The sequence below is a fragment of the Oryza sativa genome, chromosome 4 (genome assembly GCF_034140825.1).
Source record: "Oryza sativa Japonica Group chromosome 4, ASM3414082v1".
NCBI classification, from domain to species: domain Eukaryota; kingdom Viridiplantae; phylum Streptophyta; class Magnoliopsida; order Poales; family Poaceae; genus Oryza; species Oryza sativa.
This window is the reverse complement of record NC_089038.1, coordinates 8,342,537-8,364,186: the sequence shown is the minus strand read 5'-3', so window position 1 is coordinate 8,364,186 and position 21,650 is coordinate 8,342,537. Positions and strand designations below refer to the sequence as shown.

Here is a 21,650-nt window from a genome sequence, read left to right as displayed (position 1 = left end):
TGTTCATGCATGCTGGAACGTTGAGTAGGTCCCAAGATGGCTCGTGTTCAGACAACAGCATGGAAAGGCTGGGTGATTTAGGTCAAAAGTATGGCCATTGCCCTATCACCACAAGAAAGCTCAGCCAGTTTTCTGAAGGTGCACGTATCTGTTAGTAGCATAATTTTGGCTTATGGTTCGGTCATTTTAGACAGGCCAATTTATGTAGAATAACCAGTATAATTGCCTAATAATTTGCTGAAGAAAATAACCTTAATTTCTATGTGCAGGAGTTAATGTATTCGGGAGATGATGTGTGCAAATTTTGGGTGCGTGACAAGAGCGAATTTATGGTTGGGGCTTGTTGGGGCTAAAGCCCCAGCTCCAACCGGACAGAGCATAGTAGCAGAATATTAGCAGAGCACTAGGCCATAAGCTGGAGCAGCAGTTTGCAGAACAAGAGCTGCCACTTTGGTGCCACTTCGGTGCCTTCCTATCCTAGGCCGTAGGCCATGGTAATCTAGGAAATCAAAATTTCAGATTTTAGGACGACTAATTTATTTTATTTTTATCAAGAACACAAATCATTTTTCCATTTTCTCTGGTTTGGTACTAATTTGATAATTTGTGAGCATTAGACTATAGCAAAAATTATCTTGTGTTAAGCAGTATACCTAAGAGCACCACCTCTCTTTTCATTCTAGATTCGTCACTGGTGCGTGAAGATGGTTTGCAAGCACATGGGTGAGAGAAGTTATAATTTTCAATCCAGTATAGATGCATGAAGGTAGCTGTGAAGATGGAGTAGCATTGCTGTTCGTATATTATATATACACAGCAGTGGTGGAAGGCTGATGGCCGTGTTGTGCTGGGTTTTTAGCTGCACGGGATTGCAGAGAGGGACAGAGCTGAATTATGTGCAGAGAAAGATTGCTGTTGAGCTATCTACGGGAGGAGGACCGAGGTAAAGTGCGATGCGGGCGGGTGTGTTGTGTCACCCGTGTGTTCACAGTAAAGGAGATTAATCCAGTCTCATAGCGCGCGAGTTGGAACAAAGGAAATTAATCTGAGTAATAATCTTTTCGGTTAATTTGAGTCGTAGTCGGTTAGCCGTGTTGCGTGGAGTTTCCATGTAATTTTTATATAGTACGTTCGGTGTTTAGAAGTGCTCATATACGTGTTGATAACTTTTTTGACAAGTCGACAAGCACGATCGCAACACCTAAACGCCTTGCGGTGATATGGAGTCGCCAACCACCTCGATCTAGCCAAAGGGCCAAATCAAGATGGGTTTTGCAAAAAGAAAAGCTAAACCGGCTAGCGGAGCCGATTTAGATATCAAAATCAGTTTCTAGGCCGATTTAGATCGATATGAGGATAACTACCCGTCTCGTGGGCAAAACGGAAGGTTTTCAGGACAAACCTACAAAGAGGTGTCGCACTCTCGCAGCGGCGGCGGACGGTTTACGGCGCAAACCGACAAAGATGGACTAAACTAGGGTAAAATAGAAAACATAGTAAAAGAACGATTCAAGTAGATTGTATTGGGGGGTTTTACAATGAACCGGCCTTGTCCCTTAAATAGGGGTTGGTCTTGCCCTCTACAGGCCCTTCTCCACATCCAACTCGGGATAGAAACCAAAGGAAACACGAAACCTGCCTTCCCGAGTAAGGAAACCCGTCACTTTCCAAACTTTGGCAATTTTCCCCTATTTCGTCCATAGGTGCTAAATTTGGGTGTAAACACATGCCCCCCTGCCTTTTTGGTGAACAGACGTGAACCTAAAAGCATAGAACATGTTATCTCAGGGCGATAATCCAATTACCGGCCATAAGACTTCCTAAGCATCTTGCCAAATACTCGGGAAGTATTTCTTCAAGTATTTCCCATTAATTGATCTCTGAAAACACCATCTCGAAGTGTCTTCATCTCCCTCAAAGTCTTCAAACGCTCGTCGATGACATCTTCAAAAATTACTTCCCATCAAGGTCTTGTAATCTTTAACCGACAAGTCGCCTTGCTTGAAATACCGAAGAGAGCCAAGATTTACCTCAACTGGCAAAACGGCAATTTCAACAATGTTTTATTACTCGACTCGGCTTATCCATTAGCCTGAGCGTAGTAAAGAGAAGAACTCAACAACTTAATATCATAAGATTCGGCAAAACTTCTCACTTCTTTGGACATAAAAGAAGCTTCTTTAACGTTTGAGGAATACCGAATCTATGAACAATATGCTTCAAAATAAAGTCAATTACCTCCGTACAAGTAATATTCTCGAGCGGCACGGCTTCGGCTCACTTAGTGAAGTAATCCATTGCAACTAGCACGAACCAATGCCCTTTCGATGACGAAGGATAAATTTGACCAATGAAATCCAAAGCCCAACCTTAGAACGGCCATGGTTTGATGATAATATTCAATATAGCGATAGACGCTAATTTGAACATTGCCGATCCGTTAACAAGCTTAACTCCCTCTATAGCATTTGAAACAATCATCAATTATTTTCGGCCAATGAAACTCCACTCTCCTAAGCAACCAATTTATCTTACGGCCGATTGATGAATTTCACGAATCCCTTCATGTACTACTCTCCTAGCAACTTTAGATTGAACATTATCTAAGTAATACTCCATCTATTTTTCGGCGATATAATATTTGAACACTTGCCACCGAATCTTTCGATCAACCATAAATGTAGGATCTTTCAAATATCTAATCTAAGGAATTCTCCAAGCTATTTCTAACTCATGGGCACAAATGTCCGAATTCACAATTAATTCGGCCTTTTAATCAATTGTAACGTGCCCCTAGCTCTCTGCTCGAGATCGGTCAGACCGGCCGTGCAATGCCAGTCAGACCGCCCTGTCTACCCGGTCAGACCGGCCATGCAGAGCCGGTCAGAGCGCCGGTATCACCAGTCAGACCGGCCGTGCAATGCCGGTCAGACCGCCCCTGGTCTATGACTTTGCCAATTTCGTCCAAACCTTTGAAATCAAGCATCGACCTTTAGTATATAATTTTTCTTCACATAATAGCCAGATGCTTGGTGTATCAAATTATTGGACCAAACTTTCTTCTTTCTAGACATATGAAAAATTATGACATCCAACTAATAGGTCTAGAATTCAAGTGGCTTTTGAGACAATAATCATCATGGCATCAAAACACTTAGCCAATTGAAGTATGATCAATAATGAATCACCAAAGTCATATGTGTCACATGCATAGATTCCAATAAACTAAAAATGTAAGTAATCGGCTTGAGCATGTATGCAAAATATTAACAATGCCAATGTTCCTAAATACAATAACTCTAGAACAAATCATTACATTGACCATTGACATTAGCCGAATTACTAATAAGCAAAACTTTCATGGTGCAATAAATATGAAATCTATATATTATATGGTGATCCATAAAAACACATATGATTTGGCTTTAAATAAATATCAAAGACTCATGAGCCAAATCATACTTCAAACAAACTATATGCCAACCTACCAATTCCACTACCTAGAACTGGCATTTGCAACATATATGCATAATATCAATTTGATAAGCAAAAACACACATGTGCTATATATCAATCAATGTTCTAACATGGCATAGGCATATAATATAACGTTGAACACAATAAACCCATACCTTGCCTTAGCATCCAACAAACGGCGGCTCAAAGATGTGATGTTGTATCCATCGCCGTTCATCTTCTCTTGGTTCCCTCATGAGCATATTAATGTCTTGCCCCCCGAGCAAAATCGGCTTTCTTGACTGCACGATTTCGAAGGCAAGACAAACACCGCACCAACATTCATAGCACCATGCGAAGGAGACTTATCTCTAATGATCGATGATTCTTCTCTCATCAAATTGGATTTATCTCTACTATGGGAAATCACCGGTCTCTTAACTTTTACTTCTTTAGGTCTCCACACTCTCTTAGGAGTCGTTCGAGGCTCTAAATTATTACATGTTTTGTTCTCTACAGCTTCGGCCTCCTTTTCTTTTTGACCTATGGCTCGAAGACGTTGTAGCCTCCTCTTTTGAGAGCGAGATAAGCCAAAAGGTATCCACTTTGGCTGTGGTTGTTTTTCAGGAGCTAAGCAATGATTCTTCATATTTTTGGTCGGAGTGGAAGCTCCTATGTTGCTCTCAATTTTCCCACTCTTCTCCAATGCCCCCCAGTCAGACCGACCTCTGGGCCCGGTCAAACCGGCCACAAGCCGTCGGTCAAACCGGCCAAGAGGTTCGAACAGACCGGCCACAGGTTGGCGGTCAGACCAGCTAGATGCCTCGATCAAACCTCCACTTTTGACAATCACGGTGTCGGCTTCGATCCCCTTTGCTTGTATGGTTTCCACCACATCTCCAGTAGGTACATGAACAACTTGAGACTCCTTATTGATAACGACCTCCGGAGCTTTGGCTTCTTTCCTCACCCACACCTTCTTTACCTCTTTCACCTTTGATCCACCGGACCGATTCTTTTGTGGAAAACGGTCTTGTCTTGGGTTAGAATGACTTGGTACTGACCTAGGTGATTGCTTCCATTCCTGATGACACGGCATAGATGGTTGAGGCATCCACGACATGTAATACATAAAGGGATAACCATATAGTGACATTGGATATGGATACCATGGCATCACAACCGGAGGTTTGTATGGAGTTGGTATAGTTGATGGCTCTGATTGCTTTGGTGTTTGACCAAATCTCTTCCTACGAGATGATCTTGGTCTTTTTGAATCACTAGTTTGGTTATCAAATCGTTGACCGGCTAATCCTTTCTTGTACTTAGCCATAAGCATCTCAAAAGCGAGCTTCGGCTTTTTGGTCTTTTGGGAACTAAATGACTCATCTTTTGTAACCTTACGATATTCGGCCTTTGCATTATTGATCCTATTCTTGGGCCGAAGATCCCCAATAACAACACTTTTCCCTTTCTTTTTGTCAACATCAGTAGGACTAATAGGGAGAGGATCACTAACAATTCCGGTCTTAAGCATAGGTGTAACCGAAATCGTTTCACAAGTGACCGATGAAGTATCAATCGGTCTTTCTCCATCAAGCTTGCATCTTTGAAATAATCATGAAACTCATGCTCCATTTATGACCATGTAGAAATTGAATTAGGAGCAAGCAAACTATACCATGTAGATGCAAAGTTTGACAAAGAAAGGGGAAACAACTTCAACTTAAGCAAATCATCGCTACCGGCCTTACCACATTGATCAATAAATCGGCCGATATGCTCCATTGTTGTTCTAGCATCCTCACCTGTGAATTTCGTGAAGTTGGGCACCTCAAATCCTTGCGGGTATGGGACCGAATCTATGTGTTCAGGATACGGCCTTTGATATATATGCATAACTATTTTAGATTCTATCTCACTACTATCCCGCAAGACATTATCATTATCTTTTCCAACATCCATATGACCGATTTGTGATTCGGTCTTAGGTGACAATGCTATTTCACTTTCGCTTGTGATATAATCCGAACCGTCACTTAGTTCGGCTATATTTTCAATGATGTCATTGTCTAAACTAGCAACACAATCCGAACCACTACTTGATTCGGCTATTCCATCATCGTTTAAACTAATAACACAATCCGAACCGTTGCTTGGTTTAGCTATAATGGTTGTTGCATCATTATCCAAGCTAGCAAGACAATCCGAACCAACATTTGGTTCGGCTATACTTATTATGGCATCATTGCACAAATTATTAATACAATCCGAACCATCGCTTGGTTTGGCTACACATGATATTGCATTTTCGTCTAAACTAGCTTGTAAGCTATTATCATCCACTCGGCTTTCCTAAGCCAGAGCTTCATGCAACACATGATCAACATCAAGAAATATCTGGCCATTCAATTTCTCTTTAATAGAATCAAGCAATCCATCATATGCAATGTTGGCCAAATCTTTGTCAGTTATTTTCAAATTGAAACATCGGTTTTTAACATCTCTAAACCTTTCAAAATAATCAGCAATGGATTCATTGTATTCATGCCTAACCGATGTTAAATCAGATAACTTAAGCTCAGTTTCATTAGTGTGAAAATAATCATAAAATTTTTGTTCTAATTAAGCCCAAGTATCAATAGAATTTGCCGGTAAAGAAGTAAACCATGTAAAAGCAGTACCGGACAAAGATAAAGAAAACAAACGTAATTTAAAAATATTACTATTAATCCTACCACATTGCGCTAAGAATTTATCTACATGCTCGCATGTAGTCCTACTATCCTCACCACTAAACTTGGTAAATTCAGGAATTTTATAATCACGAGGATATGGGAAAATGTCATAATAATCAGGATACGGCTTTTGGTACTCCCTAGCGCGATTCCTTAGCTTTGCTAAATTCTCCCTGATAATATTTCTAAACCAATCCTCCACAGTTTCAGGCCTTGGTGGATCTGGTGGTGGACTTGGTGGCCTAAAAGGTGGTTGTTGCGGCACAATATTGTTATATTGGCCATACCTAGTATCGGGAGGATATCCCCTATTAATATCATTGTAGGCATTAGGGATATGTGGAGTAGCATGACTAACAGTATTAACAGGTGATGAATAATAATTAAAATCAATATTGCTAGTCGTGGTATGAAAACCTGGAGAAACTCCCAGGGAACCGATCTGACCGGCCCATGGCCCGGTCTGACCGGTGGTCAGTGGTGCGGTCAGACCGGCCACAGGAGGTCCGATCTGGCCAGAATAGGGTACAGTCTGACCGGCTATGGTAGGCACGGTCTGACCGGCATAGGACGCGGTTAGACCGGTGTCATGACCGGTCATACCGTTAGCTAGGTTTTGCATATAGCCGATTCCTGTGCAATCGGCTGTATAATCACCCATTGACCCCCCGTAGCATTATAAGCATATTGTATAGGAGCAAAACTAGAAGTAGCATATGCATCTACACAATGGTTATTAACGTTTTGAATAGCAAAGGACGGGTTGGGCGAATCGAAGGTTACCTTTGGTGAAATTACAACTTGAGGTAGCGGGACGTTTCCTTTCATGATGCCTTGATCGGTCCTAATGTATTGTGTAGCAATATTGTTGAACCCGTTCCCGCTCGTCAAAGTTGATGAAGAAATTCCTTGATTAAATCCGGTCATATAGCTCATAGCCGAAATATTGTCGACCGAATAAATTAATATACGGTCTTAGAATTTTTTCCTTGTATGCTAATGTGCTTAGCAAAAGATTGGAGAGTTTGAAGCTTCACAGAAATAACCGATACAGTGAATTGGTTTTGATTTTTTTTTCTAATGTGAACAGTAATAGATCAGCTTGGATTGTTTTACTAATACAGTAGTTGATAACAAATACCGATACTACTGCTGCTCGTACCTGACTTGATCCAGCGAATAACCGATACAAATATGAATCGGCTTTTGTGTTTTCTGATCTTTTTTCTCTAGAACACGTATGGACAACAAACCGAATAGGATTGGTTCCTAATTTTCCAGACCGTGTACAACAAGCTGCTGCCGGCCTCCTATCGCTGTCTCCACACGCGGGCGGGTGTAGATCGGTTTCGGCTGTATGGCCGAAACACCTGGATAGAAGAGAATCAATGAAGCAACTGCAGCGATTAGCGTGGTAGATTGATTTTCGGCCGGTTGAAAGGCCAAAAAAATTCACGTCCCCAGCCGATTGAAACAGGTTCGGTGAGGGCGGCTGCGATGACAACCAACGGCGGCAGAGCAGTACACAATTACTTGACTGGCTTCAAAGGAAAGTGGCACTGCTATACGACGACGTCGGCGATGGTATAATGCGTAGATCAATTTCGGCTGTTTAGCCGAAACTCTCGATTTTGACGAAACAGTAATTTCTAGATTAAACGAAATTCGGCCGTGATATGGCCGATTAGATCGTTCCCCAGTGGAGTCGCCAAAAATCATGTTGGTAACCTTTTTGATAAGTCGACAAGCACGATGTGTTGTGTCACCCGTGTGTTCACAGTAAAGGAGATTAATCCAGTCTCATAGCGCGCGAGTTGGAACAAAGGAAATTAATCTGAGTAATAATCTTTTCGGTTAATTTGAGTCGTAGTCGGTTAGCCGTGTTGCGTGGAGTTTCCATGTAATTTTTACATAGTACGTTCGGTGTTTAGAAGTGCTCATATACGTGTTGATAATTTTTTTGATAAGTCGACAAGCACGATCGCAACACCTAAACACCTTGCGGTGATATGGAGTCGCCAACCACCTCGATCTAGCCAAAGGGCCAAATCAAGATGGGTTTTGCAAAAAGAAAAGCTAAACCGGCTAGCGGAGCCGATTTAGATATCAAAATCAGTTTCTAGGCCGATTTAGATCGATATGAGGATAACTACCCGTCTCGTGGGCAAAACGGAAGGTTTTCAGGACAAACCTACAAAGAGGTGTCGCACTCTCGCAGCGGCGGCGGACGGTTTACGGCGCAAACCGACAAAGATGGACTAAACTAGGGTAAAATAGAAAACATAGTAAAAGAACGATTCAAGTAGATTGTATTGGGGGGTTTTACAATGAACCGGCCTTGTCCCTTAAATAGGGGTTGGTCTTGTCCTCTACAGGCCCTTCTCCACATCCAACTCAGGATAGAAACCAAAGAAAACACGAAACCTGCCTTCCCGAGTAAGGAAACCCGTCACTTTCCAAACTTTGGCAATTTTCCCCTATTTCGTCCATAGGTGCTAAATTTGGGTGTAAACAATACGTTCCATGTAATAGGTCAATTAGGATCCCCGAATAAATTATCAATCTACTATTGTTTTTCTTTTTTTCTGTTATTTTCAGTTTTTTTTTCCCGCCGTCACGTAATTTGGTTAGGCTGTATCATTTTGGGGAAGCGACATATATGTGGTCCCATATGTACCGTTTCTTCATTTGTTTCACACGTGGAAGCTTGGGCAGATGAGAAATATCTCATATGTGTTGTTGTGTAGTAGTAGTAGTAGTGAGCTCCAACCTGGAAGTTTTGACTCTAAATTATTTAGTGTTTTCAATACATTATCTTGAATAAGTTTAACAAATTAAAAATAATAAGAATGATTGGTAAGTATATATATATCAAACATGCTATTATCATTTAATACTCAGTACCGCCATGATCCAAAAAAAAAAGCATCACATCAAGCAAATCATGCTCCATAAACAATTTAGTGCATGATGCATCATTATCAAAAACTATATAATTACACAGTTAATAACATATCTCTGACATTCTGAGCTAATGAGCTATACCTCTGACCAACTATAAATACCACCTCGCTCCTCAGAGTCCAAACACAACTCACACACAGCTCGTATTTTCCTAGCCCAGTAGCCCACTAGCCGGCATGGAGAAGAAGCGGGTGGTCATCGTCGGCGCCGGCGTGAGCGGCCTGGCGGCGTGCAAGCAACTGCTGGAGCGCGGCTGCCGGCCGGTGGTGTTCGAGGCGGACACCGGCCTCGGCGGCGTGTGGGCGCGGACGCCGGAGTGCACCGCGCTGCAGACGCCGCGGCCCATGTACCAGTACTCCGACTTCCCGTGGCCGGAGACGGTGACGGAGGTGTTCCCGGACCACCGCCAGGTGATGGACTACCTCGGCGCCTACGCTCGCCGCTTCGGCGTGCTCGACTGCATCAGGTTCGGCCACCGGGTGGCGGGGATGGAGTACGTCGGCGTCGGCGAGGAGGCTGTGGCGGCGTGGGATGAGTGGGCTGGGAACGGCGACGCTTTCGGCTCCGGCTCCGGCGAGTGGCGGCTAGAGGTGGTCGACGGTGAGGGCCATATTGAGGTGAGAATTTCGCTACTACTACATCCATTTTTTAAACAGACGACGCCGTTGACTTTTTCTCATATGTTTTACCATTCGTCTTATTTAAAAATTTTATGCAAATGTATAAGATATAAATCACATTTAAAGAACTATGAGTGATAAAGCAACCCATAACAAAATAAATTATAATTACGTAAATTTTTTGAACAAGACGAATGGTCAAATATGTGAGAAAAAGTCAACGGCGTCATCTATTAAAAAAAGGAGGGAGTACTTTGCATGGAGGAAGTTTCCAAATTTGCATTTATCATATTGTTTGGCCTACATTTATGACACATAACAAACTTATTGGAAAAAAATAATTTATAAGTGGAAGCTTTATACCTGCGTCATTAACGATCTAAAAGCCAATAGTAATAAAAATAGACTGTAATAAAAATCTGGAAAAGGGTACGGTCAATAAAGCTGAATAAAATAATATTTATTTTCATTTTGTCAAAAATTATATGTAAATAATTATTAAAATAAATACTCTTGTGCAAAGGAATTTTCCTAAATTTGTATTTCAAACTTTTTATGTAGGCATAGAATTTTGTCTTTGATATTTGAAGTTCTGTCAAAATAAGTTACGATTTTATCAACAGTTCGAAAGCTACACTTATTATTTAAAACATGTAGGCGGACACTTTAATTAATTTATTTTACCGCGAGCAATCAAAATCATATGTCAGCAGAGAATGTTCGCGTCGCTAGTAGGAGATATTTATCAGTATGGAACAATTTGTGTTTCTACTAGGAGAAAAGAGACGCATAGCGCCAGGAACAAGGGAAAAAGGTCGGGGCGCCGCATCATATCATTTTGGATAGGCATGGACAGAGGCAGAATCCGATGTGATTCAATCAGACGAGCAATCTTACACAGAAACACAGTAAGGGCATGCTTAGATCTCACCTCAATCCAACGTGGTGCTACAGTCTACAGCAAACATGTGCTAATGATAAATTAATTATGTTTAATAAATTCATCTGCTAGATTACTGACGGATACTGTAATTAGTTGATTTGTTAGTATCAGAACACCCTATGCAACACCCTATATAATACCTGACGTGATACAGTAAAACTTTACCCCCTAAATCTAAACACCCCCTAATCTAGACTAGCTAGGTGGCACCCTTTGTGCATGGGCATGAAATGCAGGCCTGGGCCAGGCTAGTATGACATCTGCACCCTAATAAAGAAACATTATATGACACATCTTATAGTAACCTTTTTTATTGAAATGGAGGGAATAAATATATCGGCTCATGAATTTATTTATATGTTAAATAAATAATAAGCAGCATGATGGATTACCATTTATTTAACCTATAAGCAGTTCACGGATCGACCTACTTATACCCTAAAACTATTAATATAAATGTTGCAGCTAGCATTTAAAATTTATTCATTAATATGTATAATTACCTAAAACTATTATTTATCAACCAGTCATCTTTATCCCATCCATCTTCCACTTATATTCATCCTTTATTTAATAACAGATATTAGAGTAGTTTCTTATCTGTTCAAAATATTTATATTCGCGGATGTAGGGAGTACATATAAATATCATTGTGTGGCACAGACGCACAGTGCTTTGGTTTATAGGTTACATCCACTGTTAGAAAAAAAGCATTTTTCCTGATGTGCGGGTCTTTTTTTCGCAGTCGAACATGACCCTTGGAGCCAAATGACCGTCTACAAAAATATAAATCGGGGTAAAGTTGGACCACTTAAGCGGCGCCTGTGAAAATGATTTTCGCAGGCGGACCACTTCAGCGACGCCTGCGAAAATCTATTTTCATAAGCGCAACTTATATGATCCGCCTGCAAAAATCGTACCTACCCATAAAAAATCTAGTCATCCTTATCCTCTCCTCTCCACCACTCATTTCCCTCCCCCTCCTCTCTCTCTCACTCAGAAAAAAATCCTCCCAGCAGCCTCCCTCCTCCCCGCCTCCACCGTCGGCTCCCTCCTCGCCACCGGCGGGCTCCCTTCTCGACGATGACGACGATCACGATGCCGCCTCCGCGCGCCGCCGGCTCCCCTCCTCGCCGCCGGCGTGCTCCTTCCTCGACGACGACGACGACTGCGACACCGCCTCCGCGCGCCGACGGCTCCTTCCGCCGCCGGCCACGCCGAGCGACGACAACGGCTCTCCTCCTCCGCTAGCTTCCCTCCTCGCCCCCTCCGTCGCCGGCCATGACGAGCGACGACAACGGCTCTCCCCCGCCGCCGCTGGCATCCCTCCTCGCCGCCTCCGCCGTCCGCTTCTCCTCCTCGCCCCCTCCGCTGCCGGCCACGACGAGCGACGACAATGGCTCGCCTCCTCTGCCGCCCGCTTCCCTCCTCACCGCCTACGCCACCGGCCACGACGGGCGACGACGACGGCTCGCATCCGGCCGCCGGCTCTCCTCGTCGATGCAACGACGATGACGACGGCACTTATGCAGCGGCTCGGCTCCTCCCTCTCCTATGTGGGAGCAGTGGATGGAGGAGAGCCGTGGCCGGAGGGTGAAGCCCCGCCTGCGAAAACTGTTTTGGACCGCCTGGAAAAAATCTTTTTCCTAGTAGTGATCTTGTCTCGTTGTTATCGTTTTATTAGGTTAGAAACCATCAGTGCGATACATAAGAAAGTTGACATGTACTTATATGGTTTTTACGGCAGTTTGGCACTATTATATATCCTACTAGTGAAACCGCAATATAGAAAATGAAATAACCTAAAGCTTCAACAAATATATCCCCTAGGTATATAGGCCATCAAACGTACTCCCTCCATCCCAAAATATAAGCATTTTTAGTTATGAATCTGGCCAAAATATAAGCATTTTTAGCTAATCCAGATTCATTGCTAAAAGTTGTTACATTTTGAGACAAGTTAATTAAAGAAATTAAGTGGTAATAGTAATTGATGCAGCTACTTTCCTTAAGAAAAAAGTAAAAGCCGTAACTTCCTTCGAAATCTATTTTTTCATCCTAAGTTACAAAACCAGTTCTCTCTCGCTTTCAACTTTTAAGAAACAAAAGCACATGACACCATAAAACATATTTCAACGTTGATCAACGTTAACGTGGTTTGATCAAGGTTCCAGTGGTTTTCACCTTCAAACTTTTAAAACCTACTAACATTTACTATACCCTGAAACATATTTCAATATGCTTTCTATTGATATGGAAGTGGTTTGAAGTGTTTAAAGTATGTTCGCATGTGGATGATGGGAACATACTGCCTCCGCATGGAAAACGGAGCGATCCATTAGCACGTGATTAATTAAGTATTAGCTAATTTTTTTAAAAAAAATAGATTAATTTGATTTTTTTAAGCAACTTTCGTATAAATTTTTTTTGCAAAAAACACACCGTTTAGCAGTTTGAAAAGCGTGCGCGTGAAAAAACTAGGGATTTGGGTTGGGAACCTAGAGGTCCGAACACACCCTAAACAGTTCGCTGTGTCCTGCGATTCTACGACCAGAGTCCGTCGATCGCAACTTGATTCCTAGCCCAAAGTCACGGCAATATTTCTGATGTCTTATCCTCTCTGACATTGAGCAGTCTCAGTGCTTTTCTTCGATATAGATCATTCCTTTATAACCTGGTGGTCACCATCCAAAGAAAAAAAACAAGGTGTTCACCATCAACAAAGATCCTGGAATGGGCTAGCTCTGCTGGTTGCGAAAGAGGCAACCGTGCAATTTGTGGCGCACAGCGGGGGCATCGCTGTCTAGCGCGAGACATCCAATTGCACAAATCGCAGCATCCATGCCGAGAGAGATCCATTGGCTAATGTGTTTATTTTTCTTTGTTTTGCCTTTTTTTTACATAAAAATTAAATTTATTATATTCATATCCACTAATATTTACTCGATCTTGATTATACTTTTGTATCACATAAATGATATTCTAATACAGTAATTCTTGGTCAAAATCTTGTCCTAATATAAAACAAAATATGCACCATATTTTAAAACAAAGGAAGTAATATAATTCATCATAGTTATCCCTAAATTAATTTAGTCACACATTTGTTACTCAAACTTCTCATATTCCAGACACACAAGGCGGATTTTGTCATACTTTGTATTGGGAGGTTCAGTGGAGTGCCCAACATACCAACATTTCCTCCAGGCAAAGGTCCAGAAGCATTTGATGGCCAGGTGATCCACTCCATGGATTACTCCAAGATGGGCACCAAGAATTCTAAGGAAATGATCAAGGGCAAGCGTGTCACGATCGTTGGCTACCTCAAATCAGCACTTGACATTGCTGCAGAATGTGCAGAAGTAAATGGTACTGACAAATTAACAATCTGATTTCCTCCAACCATTTTTTTCAGTATTTTTTCTCTTGTGCAACTTTAGATGCTGAATTAAATTTTCCCCACTTACTAAGTGTTTCTTCTTCGTGTAGGTACTGAGATTCCATGTACAATGGTGGTCCGAACAAAGCATTGGATCATACCAGACTATTTTGCATGGGGCGTCCACATCTCAAAGCTGTATCTTAATCGGTTTTCTGAGCTTCTTATTCACAAGCCTGGTGAAGGCTTACTCCTTAGCATCTTGGCCACCCTCTTGACTCCATTGGTATGGCAATTCTGTTTTAATTATACTGCTAAAATTTGCTTTCTCTGGTTAAATTGAAGCAAGACTGATCCATGCATGTTTTTCCTCTTTGCACATGTTCAGAGATGGATATTTTCGAAGTTTGCAGAAAGCTATTATTCCATTCCAATGAAGAAGTATGACATGGTGCCTGACCATAGCCTATTTGAGGCTTTGATTACATGCTTGGTTGCCATTACACCCAAAGACCATTACAAGAGATTAGAAGAAGGCAGCATTGTTCTGAAGAAATCAAAGACATTTAGCTTTTGCAAGGAAGGTGTGCTTGTCGAAGGCCAATCTTCGCCGATAAAGAGCGATATAGTGATCTTTGGAACTGGGTTCAGAGGGGATCAGAAGATCAAGGAGATGTTCACTTCTGAATACTTTCAGAGCATTGCAGTAGGCTCTGCATCTACAACTGTACCTCTCTACAGGTCAACTCAACAATTGTTTTTTGCAAGGAACAAATATTTAATTAGTACAATTTCCAAATTCTATCTTGGACTGTTGAACTTAATTTGCTGCATGAACACAGGGAGATCATTCACCCAAAGATCCCGCAGCTCGCGGTTATCGGCTATTCAGAGAGCTTGGCAAATCTCTACACATCAGAATTACGGGCCAAGTGGCTGGCACATTTCATGGATGGTGGCTTCAGGTTGCCAAGCATCAGTGTGATGCAGAATGATGTCCTGGAATGGGAGAAGTTCATGAAGCGCTATTCTCGTGGTTACTTTCGCAGATCCTGCATCGGAATCCTTCACATCTGGTACAATGATCAGCTATGCCGGGACATGGGGTGCAATCCGAGGAGGAAGAACGGATTCTGGGCTGATTTATTCGACGTTTATGGCCCTAGTGATTATATTGATCTTTTCCCCAAGAAAGAGTAGTACTTTCGACTCGGAGTCGTGTGGAATAAATTTATCGCCTGATCATGCTTGTTTTAAGGTTGTCACTACCTGGTTTCTTGGATTTCTGCTGTTTTGCATAGTGCAAATTCAGTAAACCGTGTGAAGTGTAAGGTACAGTTGTGTAATATAAGGAGATGGATTTTAATCTATCTACGGGCATGTGCCTTAAATAACAAAAAGGAAAAAAAATCCAAATAACCCCTATAAGTAACTGGTCTTTTCAATCTCTCCCAATAACTTAATTTTGTGCAACATATGCTCCCTACAAGTCCATTTTCTTCTTCTAACTTCCCACCTCTGTCTAGTTTTCACTGATTTCTGGCCGCGCTTAGCAATTTCTCACATCTTTGTAGATCTCAGCATGGCTAGTGAAGTTGCTTTTGTCTTCTCTTGTTGGGCATAAGATTCAATACACATTTTTATGAAATGAGATAATTATCATGTCTTACCGTCACATAGTTGGTGGAATTAAAGTGTGTAAAAGTGAAAGGTAAAATAATGCTATGGTACACACACCTTTGGTGGAAAGGAGCAACTACCCTCACAGTGATGGAGGGTCATAGGGTGTGAGAAATAGCTAGAAATGGATAGAGGTGGGAAGATGGAAAAAAAACAAACTTATTATGAGTGTTTTGTATGGAATTAAGTTGCAAAGGAAGTTTGAAAACACTAGTGACTTGTAGGAGGTATTTGGATATTTCAAAAAATAAAAACAAAACACTCTGTATCCATGCACAACATATAAGATAAAATTATTAGTCCAATTCAAGAGAGGTCTCACTTTTAGTAGTATGATTTAGTTTTTCTGATTTATTGAGGGATATGTATTATGCTATATTTCATACCCAACATTCTTGAAACGTCCTGTAAGTCCTTATTTCGAAATAAAACAAATTGTGTATTTTATTCCTAGTACTCTTCTTTCAAATTAACTTATAAATTTGATGCATGTATTAAAAAAGTAGGTGGAATTAAATTGGAGAAAATTGTGAATCATTTAGGAGGGGGAGTAGCCGAGTAGGGCTGAATAAGACCCCTATCCAGATCTAGAATGTAGTACTAGTTTTCTATATTTAGGCCCGGTTTAGTTGGCAAAAAAATATTTGTTTTAAGGTGTCACATCAGATATATGGATACACATTTAAAGTATTAAACGTTGTCTAATAACAAAATAAATTACAGTTTCCGCCTAGAAACTGTGAGACGAATTTATTAATCCTAAGTAATCCATCATTAGCAAATGTTTACTGTAGCACCACATTGTCAAATCATGACGCAATTAGGCTCAGAAGATTCGTCTCGCAATTTACACGCAAACTGTGTAATTGGTTTTTTTCCACATTAAATACTCCATGCATGTATCAAACATTCATGTGATGGGTGAAAAATTTTTGTTTTGGGAACTAAACAGGGCCTAGGACAGAGCCAGCGAAAAACTTCCTCACCTGAGGGTTTGTTTAGTTCACGAAAAAAAAATTTTGGCTGTCACATCGGATGTTTGACCGGATGTCGGAAGGGGTTTTCGTACACTAATGAAAAAATTAATTTCATAACTCGTCTGAAAACCGTGAGACGAATCTTTTGAGCCTTATTAATCCGTAATTAGTACATGTGGGTTACTGTATCACTTATGGTTAATCATGGACTAATTAGGCTCAAAAGATTCGTCTCGTGATTTTCTCCCTAACTATGCAATTAGTTTGTTTAATCTATATTTAATGCTTCATGCATATGTCTAAAGATTTAATGTGTCTAAAATTTTTTGGAAACATTTTCGAGTAACTAACCCAGGCCTGAATCAGTAATCTCGTCAGAAATCAAGAGATTTTCCACCGTGGCTGTGTGTAGGCCCAGTGATGTGCATACCAGAGAAATCTCCCACAGATTCCTGGGCACGTTGCCTTCCTCTGGAGACATCCCTTGCCTTCTCCACACCTCCACTCCATTCGATTCCTCCCGCCCTTTCCTCCCCGCTTTTCCTACAAAAACCCCTGTGTCGCTCCAAAACCTGAGCTCCTCTGTTCTGTTCCCTTCTCCACCTATCACCTCTCCTCGGATCGTCAGCAACAGCGGCGGCGATGTCGGCGGCGCCGGTAGTGGACGCGGAGTACATGGCGGAGGTCGAGAGGGCGCGCCGCGACCTGCGCGCCCTCATCGCCAGCAAGAGCTGCGCTCCCATCATGCTCCGCCTGGCGTGCGTTGCCGTTTCATCTTCTTCTTCTTCTTCCTTTGTCTCTGCTGTCCTTGCTATGCTCCACGATCGTGTATGTCTAGCTCGCCGCTGATGTCGTCTGCTCTGGCGCCGCCGCCGCCGCCGGCCGCCGCTGTTTTTGCGCAGGTGGCACGACGCCGGCACGTACGACAAGGCGACGAAGACGGGAGGGCCCAACGGCTCCATCAGGTTCCCGCAGGAGTACAGCCACGCCGCGAATGCGGGCATCAAGATTGCTATTGATCTGCTAGGTCTGTGCATGTTTCTGTCAGATTCTTGTTCAGGATGTGAACTTGTTTTTTGATGCTGTTGTTGTTAATTTTGTTCTGACCTTAACAAGTTTGATTTGAGATGATATATATGGTTCTTTCATGTGGTGCAGAACCGATGAAACAGAAGCATCCCAAGATTACCTATGCTGACCTGTATCAGGTAACTCAGCTGCATATTTGAACACTAACAAGTAACCTTACAATGGGCCTGTTCGGCAGCTCGATTACGCAGCTGTTTTGGCTGTGCTGTACAGCCCAGCCGTTCGTCTGCCTGTTGGCTGGCAGCGGCCTGGCTGTTGGCTGCCTGCAGCCTCTACAGCCGCTGTTAGCTAGCTGCTGTAGCACTGTAGCTGCTGCTGCCGTGCAGCTGCAGCGCTGCAGCAGCAATCTCATCCGAACAAGCCCAATCCTACTTTCCTGCTGGTAAACTTCACCAATCACATACCAATTATAAATCTCATCACCTCTAATTTCAGCTTGCCGGAGTTGTTGCCGTTGAAGTCACCGGTGGGCCAACTATAGATTATGTTCCTGGCAGGAGGGTGAGTTGATGCATCGACATTGATTTTTTTTCCAGACTGAATATCTTATGAAACCATCTTGAGTTCTCCTTTTTTTTTTCTCATTTATCTACAGGATTCTTCAGATTCCCCAGAGGAAGGCCGTTTGCCAGATGCTAAGAAAGGTTGATTCATGACCCGTTATCTCTGCTCCTATCTACTAATCTAAAATAAAATATCAGCTCCAATGCATTGATACTTTTTTCTGTGATTTCTTGGGTTAATTTTGCTAATTATAAATGATTAAATGAAATGAGCGCTGAAACCTTCCAATATGTTGTATGCACAAAGTTCAGATGATACAATTAAATTCGAAATTTTGTTTTTCTGGATAATTTGCTTCAAAAATGTCAAAGGTATTTAGTTTCTTGTACTATATTTTACTTTTTTGAAAAGGTGCTGCGCATCTGAGGGAAGTCTTCTACAGGATGGGCTTATCAGACAAGGACATAGTAGCACTCTCAGGCGGCCATACTCTCGTATGCAACATCATCTTTCTACTGGTGTATATAATATATCAACTACTATTTTCCAGCTAAATTAGAGATCATGTTCTGAATAGTTCATTTTCAGGGGAAAGCTCGTCCCGAAAGATCAGGATTTGATGGTGCCTGGACAAAGGATCCACTGAAATTTGACAACTCCTATTTCATGTAAGATTAAATATGACTTGTCCCTCCACAGAATTAATTATTGATGGTGCTTGGACAAAGAATCCTCCGAAATTTGATAACTCCTATTTCATGTAATATTAAATATGACTTATCCATCTATAGAATTAATTAAATATCACCATTTGCTTCAATGCAGTGAGCTTCTGAAAGAGAATTCAGAAGGGCTTCTGAAGTTGCCTACTGACAAGGCTCTTGTTGAAGATCCTACATTCCGCCGCTATGTCGAACTATATGCCAAGGTACATCGCATTTATATCCCAAATCTTTTCTATTCACTGTAACATTTCAGGTAGCTTATCAGGATGGTAATTAATTTTTTTTCTTTTCTGAAAATCGTAGTGCTTCTGTAAATGTCATGTTTTCCTTTGTTATGGTAATCACAATAGTTTGTAAACTATAAACTTTCTGATAGATTGCATTAGTATTGCACAAATAGAAACCTAACCAGAATGATGTGTGCAATGAGCAATTGAGCATTCTCTAGTTAGTAGTTAATGAGTTCTTGATTTGCTAACAATAATTTGTATTTTTCTTTGTAGGACGAAGATGCATTTTTCAGGGACTATGCAGAGTCGCACAAGAAGCTATCTGAGCTGGGGTTCACGCCTCCTCGCTCTGCATTCATCTACAAATCATGCCAGAAACCAAAGTCCCTGTTGATGCAAACTGCAGCTGGGGTTGCAGTTGCTGCTGCAGTTGTCGCATGGGCTTACCTCTGTGAATCCAACAAGAGGCTTGGCTAATTTAATTTGCATCGATCACAATGATCGTTATTTCGTCTCAACCACTAATGGCTGTACAAAAAGAAGGTACTCGATTGGAACATTTGGATGATGTATATGTGTTTGTTGGTATATATATGTGAGTGCTGCTAAGTCTGCTATGTTGTAACGGTGTACAAAGAATGAAATAAAACAACAGCCAATGGTTGTAGTTAGATTGTGAGCGTTATTTTACTCGATTACACAAGATGCGCGCGTACACCTGCGAATCTGCCTCCTAACATGCTGTAAGAGACGGTTGTCAGCGGCAAATCCTGATCTCTGCCCAACAAGGTTTGTGCCCTAGAGCTAACCTTAGGATGCTATATTTATTTAGTAGTCGTCATCGTTAGAGTCGGGTTTTTCTTAGATTAGTCAATCCGCCAATATATGCAATAGTTTCGTCATCAACAAGTCCAGTTTATGGAACCCCAACTTTAAGTGCTAATCATTCATTAGAAATTTAGATTGTGTTCTTCCTTATTCTTTGAGTTTCTTCAATTGCTTGTAGGGATAAACTTTCATGGTGAGGTCAACTACGTGAGAGCATGGTTGATAACAACTAAATGTGTGGGTGTAGCTGTTCCGAGATGATAACGTGAACGTCTTCATGTCGCCAAGTCGAACCTATTGGAAGATCGGGTACCTAGGCACATCAAGTGTTATTAGAGCATTAGGTTGACCGATAGGTATCATCTGTTTTCCAAGTGTTAATTTTCATTTCCATTACCTAGAGTCCAGAAAAGGCTAAAAAAAATACTACCATGTTCATCTAGTTTTAGTTTTCCCTTGTTCAAACCACTTTGTGCCTATGCATGAAGAACTTGAATATTTGGAGAGAAACAAAGTTTGGACTTTAGTTGAACCACCTTCTGGACAAAATATTATTGGAACCAAGTGGGTTTTCAAAAATAAACAAAATGAGGATGGTTTGATTGTGAGAAATAAAGCTAGACTTGTTGCTCAAGGTTTTACTCAGGTGGAGGGTTTGGATTTTGATGAAACTTTTGCTCATGTTGCTAGAATTGAGGCAATTAGACTTTTGTTGGCTTTTGCTGCTTCAAAAGGTTTTAAATTGTATCAAATGGATGTAAAAAGTGCTTTTCTAAATGGTTTTATACAGGAGGAAGTTTATGTCAAACAACTACCAGGTTTTGAAAATTCTGATTTTCCCAACCATGTTTTTAAATTGTCTAAAACTTTGTATGGCTTGAAACAAGCACCTAGAGCATGGTATGATAGACTTAAGAACTTTTTGCTTGCGAAAGGTTTTACAATGGGAAAAGTTGACAAAACGCTTTTTATTCTTAAGCATGGTGATAATCAACTATTTGTTCAGATTTATGTGGATGATATCATCTTTGGTTGTTCGACTCACGCTTTGGTTGTGGAGTTTGCTAAGACTATGTGCAGGGAATTTGAGATGAGCATGATGGGTGAGTTATCGTACTTTTTGGGATTACAAATTAAGCAAACACCTCAACGTACATTTGTGCATCAAACGAAGTACACGAAGGATCTTTTGAGACGGTTCAAGATGGAGAATTGCAAACCAATTTCAACACCAATTGGTTCTACAGCTGTGTTGGATCCTGATGAAGATGGTGAAGCTGTTGATCAAAAGGAGTATAGAAGTATGATTGGATCTTTGTTGTATCTAACTGCTTCTAGGCCAGACATACATTTTGCTGTGTGTTTGTGTGCACGCTTTCAAGCTTCTCGTCGTGTTTCACATCGTCAAGCGGTCAAGCGAATAATGAGGTATTTGAATCATACACTTGAGTTTGGAATTTTGTATTCTACTTCATCTTCTATATGCTTAAGTGGATATTCCGATGCTGATTTTGGAG

The 21,650-nt window shown here is 41.4% G+C and overlaps 2 protein-coding genes across 2 annotated transcripts; both read left to right on the top strand.

Moving 5' to 3' along the window:
* The first annotated feature begins 9,283 nt into the window (after positions 1-9,283).
* Positions 9,284-15,527, top strand: LOC4335203 (probable flavin-containing monooxygenase 1). Its single transcript, NM_001419108.1, has 5 exons — positions 9,284-9,775; positions 13,853-14,090; positions 14,211-14,386; positions 14,489-14,841; positions 14,943-15,527. Exons 1-5 carry the CDS (start codon positions 9,335-9,337, stop codon positions 15,298-15,300), a joined length of 1,566 nt encoding a protein of 521 aa, NP_001406037.1. The 5' UTR covers positions 9,284-9,334; the 3' UTR covers positions 15,301-15,527.
* Positions 15,528-17,346: 1,819 nt separating this feature from the next.
* LOC4335202 (probable L-ascorbate peroxidase 3, peroxisomal) lies at positions 17,347-19,976 on the top strand. Its single transcript, NM_001419109.1, has 9 exons — positions 17,347-17,515; positions 17,660-17,784; positions 17,916-17,965; positions 18,282-18,347; positions 18,442-18,490; positions 18,762-18,844; positions 18,939-19,018; positions 19,176-19,278; positions 19,579-19,976. The coding sequence occupies exons 1-9, from the start codon at positions 17,400-17,402 to the stop codon at positions 19,780-19,782; spliced, it is 876 nt and encodes a 291-aa protein (NP_001406038.1). The 5' UTR covers positions 17,347-17,399; the 3' UTR covers positions 19,783-19,976.
* Positions 19,977-21,650: the final 1,674 nt, after the last annotated feature.